The sequence below is a fragment of the Rosa chinensis genome, chromosome 1 (genome assembly GCF_002994745.2).
Source record: "Rosa chinensis cultivar Old Blush chromosome 1, RchiOBHm-V2, whole genome shotgun sequence".
Taxonomy (NCBI): domain Eukaryota; kingdom Viridiplantae; phylum Streptophyta; class Magnoliopsida; order Rosales; family Rosaceae; genus Rosa; species Rosa chinensis.
Window position 1 is genome coordinate 53,836,452 of NC_037088.1, and position 11,198 is coordinate 53,847,649.

Sequence of the window (11,198 nt, forward strand, 5' to 3'; positions counted from 1 at the left end):
CCAAAAGCTACTCTCATCAGCAACAAATGCTACTCTCACCAACACTAGAAAACTACTCTCACCAACAGCAAAAGCTGCTTTCACCAACATCAATAGCTACTCTCACCAACAGCAAAAATTACTCTCACCAACAGCAAAAACTACTATCACCATCACAAAAAGCTACAATCATCACGACAAAAAGTTACTCTTACCAAAGACTAACAAAGCTACTATCACCAACTGAGAAAACTATTACCAACCTACACAAAAACTACTATGAAACATTAAAACAACTACAAATTTACTATGCACAATGCTCAATCTTGCATGTATTGCACATATCATAATCGATCAACATAACTTGTATCCATGAGTATCATTTACTAGAGTAAGCCGGAAAATCCATAGGAATTACCAAAATCAAACCAAAGCTATCAAATTGACAAATATCAACATATGAGTTTCTACCTAATCCAAAAAGTGTAACAATACATAATTCCAGGTTTTGAACATGTAACAAAGCTTTGATCTCTGGAATTAGTACTCTCGCTCTTCCCTACGCCTAATCTCACCATCGAAGACTCATCGCCATCATCCAGACAGACCCTGCATGAAAATTCAGCAATCAAAATCGAGATTTTTAAAATAATTTGCACCTGCAAATTCAAATTCAAATCAAATCAAATGAAATTCAGAAGCTCACTGCGCAAGCCAAAACGACACTGAGAAAGCAAGGCAACGTTGACGGCGTTCGAATCTACACTGAGAAAGCAATTCAGAAGCTCACTGAGGAAGCCAAAACGACAAACAAAACCCCGTTTTGAGTTCTAATAGTCTCACTAAACGTCCAAAATCGAAACCAAACAAAAATGAAGTTCCGTCCAAATTCTGAATACTCCGAACCAAAATAGAGGATTTTAGGGCTCCGAAATGAGAATCGGAAGCAAACAGAGCCGGAATTGAAGAAAAAGCGAGAAGGAGAGAGGTACTACATGAGTCAGCTCTAGGTGAACAGAGTTCGAGTTGGCATCGTTGAGGCTTTGTAGGAGGTGCTGATCGAATATGGTTCGCAGTAGTCTGCGAAAACTTCAGCATCGCGGAGACGACGAAGCCTGGGAGAGGGAGATAAGGTTTGCTGAGAGAGCGAGCAAGATTGAGAAGGGCGCCGTGCCTGTGGTAGCCGGAATCTGAGGCGGAGATCACGAGGTGATCTGTGATCAAGGAAAGAGAGAGAGCGCCGTGCCGGTGGTCTTCGGAATCGGAGGCAGAGATCAAGACTTGATCTGTGATCGAACGTCGACGATCAGGTGTTTTGTCGGCGAGCTTGTGAGGTCTGAGGTCTGAGGTCTGCAACGGTGAAGGGGAGAGAGAGAGAGGCAATGACGTCGTGTGGGTTTGTGAAGGGATCTGCAACGCGAGAGAGAGAGAGAGAGAGAGAGAGAGAGAGAGAGAGAGAGAATGTGTGGAGCAGAATGGTGGCTGTTGAGAGAGAGAATGTGTGGAGCATAGGCTGTTATTTCAGCTCGTTTCGATTAGGTGGAAGGGCAAATTGGTCAAGCGGGGAAAAAATTGAAGCATTAGGTGGCCTTATGAAGACAAAAAATATAAGGTGGCCTTATGACTAATTAAAGTTTCAAAAGATCACTTGTGTGTAATTTTCTATAAAAAAAAATAGAATTTATAATTGTACTCAGCAACTTTTCCAACAATACCCTTAACAAAACTCACACCCAGCAAAAGTTATACCCAGCAAATCTCACACCCAGTAAAACTTGGATTATCTCCACATCAAGAGCAAACCTTTCCAAAATCAACATGCCAGAGGCATAGATTAATTACTAGAATACCCAAAACTGAGAATGATGGCTGAAGAGACTAGAAGCAAGAAATGGCAAGCCAGAGCCAAAACGGAGGCGGGACTAATGGCGAAATGGGTTCTCTGGGAGACACGTGTAACAACTGCCATGGCTGCCTAAAACCCAGTTCAGAGAGGCAAGCCACACGCAAGTTCTCATATGACCTTAAATTATCCAATTCTTGCTTAGTTGCTTTCCACACAAGTTCTCCATATTGAATATTCCCAAAATGAAAATCGATCAAACTTCTTAATTGTTTAGGACACCCAGATTGAGATAGTTCTGCACCCAATTCTTCATTGATTTCCATCTTCACCACAAACCCATTTGAAGCATGATTGAAAATCAGCTCAAGTTCAATATATAAATAGAAGCCGGAAATTAACTAGCACAACCATCAATTCACCAGAGCCCTTCCCTTTCTCATTGAGAAGATCAGCAAAAGCACCTCCCATCTCTATTCTCATCAATCTCACCGCAGAAACTGAACAAGCCAGAGCAATTCGAAACTAAGCTATCAGAATTCAAAACAACAAGAAGTCCCACACCCCATACTTCATACCAATTATCGTTACAACACCTCTTCTAACTAAGACCCAACCTAGGGGTTTGACTCTGGGCCGGGTAATCAGAGAGATGGAGAAGAAGAGGTGTAAAGATTGGAGCAGGGAAGAGAGTGAGGGACTGACTTAGTTGTCGCGAGGATGATTAATAGGCGGAGGGGGAGAGTGAGGCGGAGAAGCGGCGGTGAAACATGGCTCAAATGCACACTGCAACAATCAACATCAAAAATTGATGCGGAGATAAGTTTTATCTTACACCCAGCTTGCTGGGTATGACTTCGGCTGGGTGTGAGTTTTGTTAAGGGTATTGTTGGAAAAGTTGCTGAGTATAATTATAAATTCTATTTGGGTATGACTTCGGCTGGGTATGACTTCGGCTGGGTGTCGTTGGAAATTTGTAAGATTGAAACTTTGTGGCTTTTCTTTTGGATGAATGGGATTGCAAAGAAAAATAAGAAGAACAGAGAAAAGGCATGGTTTGAACTCGATGAAGAAAACAAAAACAAAGGAGCAGGATTACTACTTGGTCGTGAAATGAGTAAGGATTAAAAAATTAAAATAAAAGTGTAGTGGGGAAAAATTGATCCAAGCCGTTAGATGTACTTATTAACACATGTCACTATGTAGTTAAAAACTTAGGTAGCTTAGGTTGATAACAAGCTTAGGAGAGGATCCTCTCCCTTCATATTATACCCTCCAAAAGTTAAGAAGATGCTGACCTAAATGGGCCTCCTTAATTTATGGGCTTATGGCCTTGTCTCCATGGACTGGCATTATATGGACTACCCATTAGGCCCAAAATCTCTTCGTCTTCTTTGGAATTTCATTTCCCATCTTCATAGCGTGAGCGAGTCTCAGAGAGAGAGAGAGAGGCATCGGAGCTTGGCCGAGAGAACCACGAATCTGACCGTAAACGATGTTCCTCCGAGAGATCGCACGGCCGCTGATGGCCAGGGTGAAGCAGACGACGGGGATCGTAGGGCTGGACGTGGTCCCCAACGCAAGGGAGGTACTGATCGAGCTCTACTCCAAAACCCTAAAGGAGATCCAGGCCGTCCCCAAGGACGAAGGCTACCGCAAAGCCGTCGAGAGCTTCACTCGGCAGCGCCTCCAGGTCTGCCGCGAAGAGGACTGGGAGGCCATCGAGAAGAGGCTCGGCTGCGGCCAGGTCAGAGGAGCTCATCGAGGAGGCGCGTGACGAGCTCACGCTCATCGGAAAGATGACCGGTCAGTGCTGTTATCGTTGATTGTTTTCGAATTGAAATGTGTGTGTTGTTTGTTCACTTTGTTTTGTTGTGTGGTTTTAGCTTTGGAAGAAACTGAGAGTGAAATCGGAGTGTTAATGTGTGCTTTCTGGTTTGGACTTGTTTGTGGTTTGCTTATTCGACGAGAAATAGCGATTGGAAAATGCAAATGAGGTTGGAATTTTTTGGGATTAGGTCCGGACTTACAAGTTTTGTGTGGTTATTGAGTTTTTTCGCTTTTCTAGTTACTTATTTTGTGAAGGGAAAGTGAGTAAAGATTGTAGAATTCTATTCGTTGCCGAGTTTTATTTGGAGTTTTTAGTTTTAAAGATAATATGGTTGCTGAAAATTTCACTTTAAAGTGCTTGTTTTGGAGTTTCGTCACAATTTTCGTGTTTCCTATGATACGCCTATCATGTTAAAAGCTTAGGCATTCCTATATATGTTTATCCACGGGCAACTACACATGCATGTATTCAGCCATCAGGTTGGGTTACAATTCTTTCGGTACAGCACTTTACTGGTGTTGATTCTGTCTTGACATTTGGTTTTTGCTTATGTAGCTGAAAAGTGGTGTTACTGTCAGCTTTGATCAGGATTATGATTTGCCAATGGATCCGATGGTAATTACTACTTGAGAATGCTAAGTTGGTAACTCAAAATATTAGTCGGTCAATATTTATAGTTAGCCTGTTGTGACGATCATTTGTATCGAGTTCATCTACTTATTTCCCGGTGGCTTCTCTTCCGAAAGTAATTTTATTCTAGGCATGTCCCCTGTTCCTGCAATAGCACTTCGTTGACTATCCAATCTCCATTAAGTGGAAGTGGAACAGATGATAAGGAAATGCTATTTTCGTCACTTGAATGCCTTTTACTAAGGCCAGAGTAGAAATCTTAATGTGTGTGAAAGCATGGTGTTTACTAGCCACTGCAACTGTTTCTTCAAAACATGACATTTTGGTTCATCCATTTTCAATTGTTTCCATAATGTTGGAATCTTCTGTTGTCAAAATGTATATTTCTCGTGCTTCCTTCTTACAAAGTGCTCTTTTCTGTTTTTGATTTTGTTCCTTTTCTATCTTTGTTCTGTTTTGAAGTGCTTGTTGAGACAAATGATATAGTTATTGTTTGTCAAAGTACAATTGTATTATCCAGATTCTTTCATTTAACTTCTAATCGTATTATGAGCTCTTTATTTCCATGAATATACGAACAGGGATGGATTGTTTATAATGGTTTGCATTGTTTATTGTGTTGTATTGGAGAGTGGGATCCATGGGGTGTTCCTGATGATTACGAGTGTGAGGCGATCAAGAATGATGCTCCAGTCCCCAAACACGTGCCCATTCACCGACCTGGTCCTCTTCCTGAGGAGTTTTATAAAACGCTGCAGGGTCTTGGTTCAGACCAAACAAAGTTGGATGAGGCTAAGGCCACCTCGATTGACTCTGAATCCAAGGCATAAGGGTCTGCTGTTTCTGTTTTGAAGAACTATAGATTCCAAATTTGAATTTTTATCTCTCTCTTGGAACTCTCCTGCTTATCTTTGATTACAATGGGTTTGTTTGTAGATTTAAATTATGGGAGAGAGAGGCTTGAATGTATTGTGCAAAATTTGATGCATGCACTAAAAATGTTAGACATCCAATTTCAAGCTGCATATTGGTTTAGTTCCCAACCCACAATGAAGAAGAAGAAGAAGAAAAAAAACCAATAGACAAAAAGGTCCCTTTGATCTTTTTCAGGGTTTTATGACTTTTATCCACTAGGTTTTCATAAAGTCTTTTTTTTTTTTTTTTTGGTTGGGACAAATTTCATAAAGTCTTGTAAACTTTTGATCTTCAATAAACTTCCCGGTAATAAAAAAAAAAACCATTTCATGGCAAATATTTATCTCGATCTCTTTCAAATTTTGGCCAGGATTTACGGATATTAACATCTATATGAAACGCTACCTTGAAAAGCTAAAACATTAAGTGATTCACGCCCCACGTTGGCACATTCATCCTTGACCTCACAAGAAGAAGTGAAGAACCTGTGAGTGTTAATTAAAGCTTAAAAGTTGACCCAACTCCCAAATTAGCACAAACCCTCTCTCTCTCTCTGATCTGTAAGGTAGACAATTAGACATGGACCAACTCTTACTTAAAACAGCTAATGATGCTTGCTAACAATTTCATATGATACCAACTGTACAAGGCTGTTTAGTTGTCCTTCTTAATCCTGTCTTGAACTGGATGGTTATTATCGCCAACTTTGTGCTTACACATGCTTGTAAACATCATAAGCACCACAAGTTATATTAGTCAGGCCAACTTTGCAATATCTAATTATTTAGTCCACTCTCTACCAGAAGCAAAATAAAACTTGAACTATAGAATGTGCATTAGACATGAGCCACTAATTTGACATGGATTGTCGGACTTACCTGCACTATGTGTGAATCCGGTGTGTGGTGAGAAGCACCGGTGTCTAATCTCGTAAAACTATCGAAAATTTCATTCATGCATGAAGGCTGGAGAAGTGTCCGGATCTTGATCACTTCACTACAAAATGCTGCCTTACACATCTAGATGACCTAAGTGGCAATTCTTAAAACATGTTTGGGGGCCAAATTAGATCGAACTAAAGACAAAAAAAGAAGAGTACTAAAGTTTGGAATTACATTCTCCAATTCTGTTTCCGCCATCGAGCATATTTATTATACTACAAATTAAAATAAGGGATAATGATCATTTACCCAATTTTGGGGTTAATTAACCCCACTTACCCAAACACTCTAAGAGATTGCCCACTTACACAATATTTTTTTATATATTTTACCCTAATACTCAATTAAGTATTTTTTTTTATTGTTTTTTTATTTATTTTTAGGACAATTTTGCCCTCTCCTTCTTTGTCACTTAGAGAGAGAAGTCATCGGAGACCTCGCCGGACTCCGGTGATGGGTGGCGGACCGCTGACTCCGGTGACAGGAATCCAGCAACCGGCTACCAGATTCCGGCGTCCGATTTTATTGCCCCCTAATAATACCCAGTAATCATATTATTACCCCCCAGTAATCATATTATTGACCCCCAATAATCGTATTATTGCCCCCAATAATCATATTATTGCCCTCTAATAATCATTTGTGTCGCACTATTACCACCCAAAAACGATTCAAAACAATATAAACAAACTTGAAACAGAATCAAATCCCAAACTTGAAGCAGTACTAATTATTAAACATGATCACTGAGCAATTCACAAGCAAAACCAATTGTTTCTTAGCAATTGGATCTTGGCGCCAAAATCGAGGCAGCCGGAAGAGCTGAAAAGAGATAATTGGAAGTTTATAAGATTTGACCACCCAGAAAATGCTGTGGGTAGCAAATCGGAGCAAAAAAACCATGAAGCCTTCTGCTCGGAAGAGGACCATCATGGCAGTTTGTCGTCTCCCACTCCCCCTCCCCCCCCTAGCCGCGACTTCATCTCCACCAATCCTTCCAACTGCCACCTCCTCATCATCGCCGGTGACCGCCAGGACCGCATCGCCCTCCACCACAAGTCCCATCCTCTGGTTCTACGTCGACACCAACAACAACTCCCGCTTGCGCGTCCAGGACCTCTGCTCGGTCTAGGCCCGACCTGAATCCTACTTCCTCGCTGCCATCTCCAGATTCTCCTCCCTCTCCCTCTACAACCCCAACGCGTCGTCCAAATCCAATTATGAGATTGAGAAGTCGTCGAGTTTGTTGCACGAGACGAGAACGACGACGGTGACGAAGCCGCAGATGGAGTAGGCCGACGGTGATAGAAGCTACGAGGTCTAGGGCTCGACGATGGGGGAGGCCTAGGGCTTGACGAAGCCGCAGATGGAGTAGGCCGACGATGATAGATGCTACGAGGCCTAGGGCTCGACGATGGAGTAGGCGGTGATGATGGCCGAGAAATGTCCATTGGTAGCCGGCGGTGATAGAAGCTACAAGGCCTAGGGCTCGACGATGGAGTAGGCGGTGATGATGGCCGAGAAATGCCCATTGGTAGCCGGCGTTGATAGAAGCTACGACGCCTAGGGCTCGACGACGGTGGTCTGGGTGAGGAGGCGGATGTGTGTGTGTGTGTGTGTGTGTGAGAGAGAGAGAGAGAGAGAGAGAGAGAGAGAGAGAGAGAAGAGTGTAATTTATTAATTAAAATGAGGGCAAAACTGGTAGCCGGCGTTGATAGAAGCTACGAGGCCTAGGGCTCGACGACGGTGGTCTGGGTGAGGAGGCGGATGTGTGTGTGTGTGTGTGTGTGAGAGAGAGAGAGAGAGAGAGAGAGAGAGAGAGAGAGAAGAGTGTAATTTATTAATTAAAATGAGGGCAAAACTGTCAATACATGTTAAATTGGATAAATGAGAGTAAAAAACTCTTAGTGGAGTAAGTGGACAATTTTTAGGCTCAAATTGTATAAATGGTCAATATCCCTTAAAATAAATTTTAATTCGCTGATATAATGAATGACCTCATATCTCGTGTATCCATGGGCATAGGGAGAGGGGGGCGAGAAGGGTCAGCTGACCCTCCTCATATTTTCATCTTTATTGTTGAATAATCAAACTTTCTATATAAAAATATAATATAAAAACATAATGACCTTCCTAAATGCATAATTTTAGGCTCTTTAATTACTTTCCGGTTTTAATGTTTGATACATTCTCTTTTCAATTTCTATTAATACAGAGGAAATCATAATCAATATTCTCCAATAAATCAATTTATAAGATAATTTATAAAGCTACTATGTATAATGTCAATTATACATAGAAACCAATCATAGAAAATCTAGAAATCATGTCAACATACCTTCTTTGTACATAACTAGAATTATAAATCTCCAATAGCTTTAATAAGGAAATTATAAATAAGACGATTTAACATGGAGCAATTATGTTATCAGACGATTTTTTTTTTTAATATATAGCTATTTATGTTTTGACCCTCCTAAATGAAATTTATAGCTACGCCACTGCGTGTATCAATATAAAAATAAATTCATACATGAGGTTAATCAACAGCAATACGCAACAATGGGGTTACAAATAACACTACTTCGGATCAAATACTAAATCCTGTAGTTTCGATCACCAACACAAGAAACAGTAAATTACCAATTTATTCCTGTTGTCCAGTTATAAACTGTAGGACAATGAACTACTTTCAGTTCCCAAGTTCAACATCCTAGGACTGATGAGTACTTTAAGGTTTGTGGGTCATGAAGCAGTGGATCATTCCACAGATTGCTTAGGTGTACACAGTGGGGTAGCAACTAACAAAGAGGTGACCAAGCAAAGAAAGTGACAAAAATAGGCAACTAGACACATTATTTTAGTAGCACATATTTTATATACAGAATATAAAGAGAGAAAGGACAATAGGTGGATTCATGTGGGAATTGCAGTGTCTCAGTGGCTTTCCACACTTTTTATTCTATTCTTATCACTTGCATCAATGGCAGCAGGCTTTCTTGTAAATGAAACAATGAAACTCACACCATCACTAAAATTGGTTGTGAGATTGTAAATTTGTAATGGTGGTGGCGACAACCTAGCTCTAGCTAAGCACTCCCCAAGTGTTTCTCACATTTCTCCCACTAGAAAACGACCAACAACAAACCCCTACTGGAAAGCAGAGGACAAAGCCCTCATCATTACATGGTATTGTTAATCTTGTAGATCAAATACAATTGTCCCACATCGGAAAAAGTATGACAGTAGAAAAATTTTACACTGACTTAGCAAAGAATCGAAGTCCATATATTTGATATCGTTCAAGTTGAATCAAAAGAATCCAAAGAATTTCAAGGTAAAAGGAAAAAAAAATATGGTAATTCACATCAAGTTGACCAAACTGTGAGAAGGAACTAGAATTTTTTTTTTTAACCTTTCTTTAGTAATGACAATCCACCAAAATTCTTAACCTTTCTTGTTGCTGTTGCTGCGGAGGCTGCTGCGGTTGTTGCTGCTGCTGTTGTTTGGGTGCAAACAGAAATTTGGATTGATCTCGATGATGATGATCGTCTTCGGGTGCTGGAAGGTTGAGATCCAAATCCAAAGACAACATGCTTCTTTGCTTCTTTAAGGGCTGTTGTTGGTGTTGGTTTTGTTGTGGTTGCGGAGCTTCCAAGGCTAAAGGAACTGTTGGAGGAGGAGCTGTCAACGCCAGGGTAGCTGGTCCTCCAACGGGCGCCCGGTGGCGCCTCATGTGGCCTCCCAAGGCCTGACCGGAGGTGAACTCCGCCCCGCAAATGGAGCACTCATGTACCTTAGACTTGTTGTTGTTGGTACTCAAGACCAACCCCCTGTTACTCAAATGAAGAGAAAGTGGGGATGAGGAGGCCGTGTTGTTGTTCATGTTCATGTTCTTGAATAATTGTGTGTCTTCTTCATCCGATGGTAACAGCCCAATTCCAAACTGCTTCTTGTCATCCACATTTATCGCTGCTTTTGGCTTCTTGTGACTCGCCCGGTGACCACCCAATGCTTGGAAAGAAGGGAAAGTCCGGTTACATGTCTTGCATTCATACACATAATACCCGCCAGCTGCGGCAGCCGGCCCCTCCATCTTGGCTGGCCCCACAGCAGCGGCGAGGGGTGTTGCTTCCAGGAATCTCCGACTTGTTGTTGTGGTTGCGTTGTGATCGTTATGGGCTTGGGGCAGCTTGGGGGACGAAGAAGGACCCCGGGATTGGCCTTGTGCCAAGAGGATCAAACAATTCGCCATGTCCTCCTCTTCCTCGGTGCTATCCTGGAACTCCGTGGAGGTGGTGGGAGACGAGTTGGTGGTGTTGTTACACTCACCACCACCGCCACCTTGGCCACCGCCATCCGCGGTGGACGAGTTCGTGGGGATGGCGAAAGGGATGGGGGATTGAGGCCTAAGGCGCTTTGTGCGCTTGCCCTTGATGATAATGTTGTTGTTGGTGGTGGTGGTGGCGGTGTTGTTGTTGTTGTGTTGTTCGTTGCAGCCTATGATGACTTCTTCCTCTTGATGATCGGCTTCTTCCATGTTTGGCTGTTCCCTCTCCTCCTCTACCTGTTGAGACATGAAAGTGCTTAAGAGACAGAGGGAGAGATTAATGGGTTGGGAGGAAGCAAGAGGAGGAGGGTTGGGGGAGGAAGAAAGACTGGTTTTAGTGGTTTTTATTGCATTAATATATATAGTGAAGAATTATGGAGTCATCACAAGGCCACCCAATGCACACAACAGTAACTGTGAATTTTTAGTCCCCCAATCTTTGCTGAGCTTTCAAGGTATTTATAAACATATTTATATTAAAAACAAGAATTTGTTGTAATTTTAGAGAGTGAGAGTTTTAGTAAATGCTTTAGAGATAGCCAAAAACAACCAGATATAACAGAAGGGTTGCAAATTTAGAGATTGGAGAGTGTAAAGCCAGAGAAGAAGAAGAGGTTGTTAAACGCAAACTCCGTTTCATGCTCTCTTTCTTTCAATCATTTTTTTCACTTTTGCCAACCCACACTTGCAAAACCAAACAATTTTGTTAGCGCGTGCACCCCACTTTCC

The 11,198-nt window shown here is 41.7% G+C and overlaps 1 protein-coding gene and 1 pseudogene across 1 annotated transcript; one reads left to right on the forward strand and one right to left on the reverse strand.

Annotated features, from left to right (window-relative positions):
- The first annotated feature begins 3,208 nt into the window (after window positions 1-3,208).
- LOC112169719 lies at window positions 3,209-5,400 on the forward strand (annotated as a pseudogene).
- A 3,896-nt stretch (window positions 5,401-9,296) lies between these two features.
- LOC112178977 (zinc finger protein ZAT5) lies at window positions 9,297-10,922 on the reverse strand. Its single transcript, XM_024317261.2, has one exon. It carries the CDS (start codon window positions 10,716-10,718, stop codon window positions 9,561-9,563), a length of 1,158 nt encoding a protein of 385 aa, XP_024173029.1. The 5' UTR covers window positions 10,719-10,922; the 3' UTR covers window positions 9,297-9,560.
- Between the last annotated feature and the right edge of the window lie 276 nt (window positions 10,923-11,198).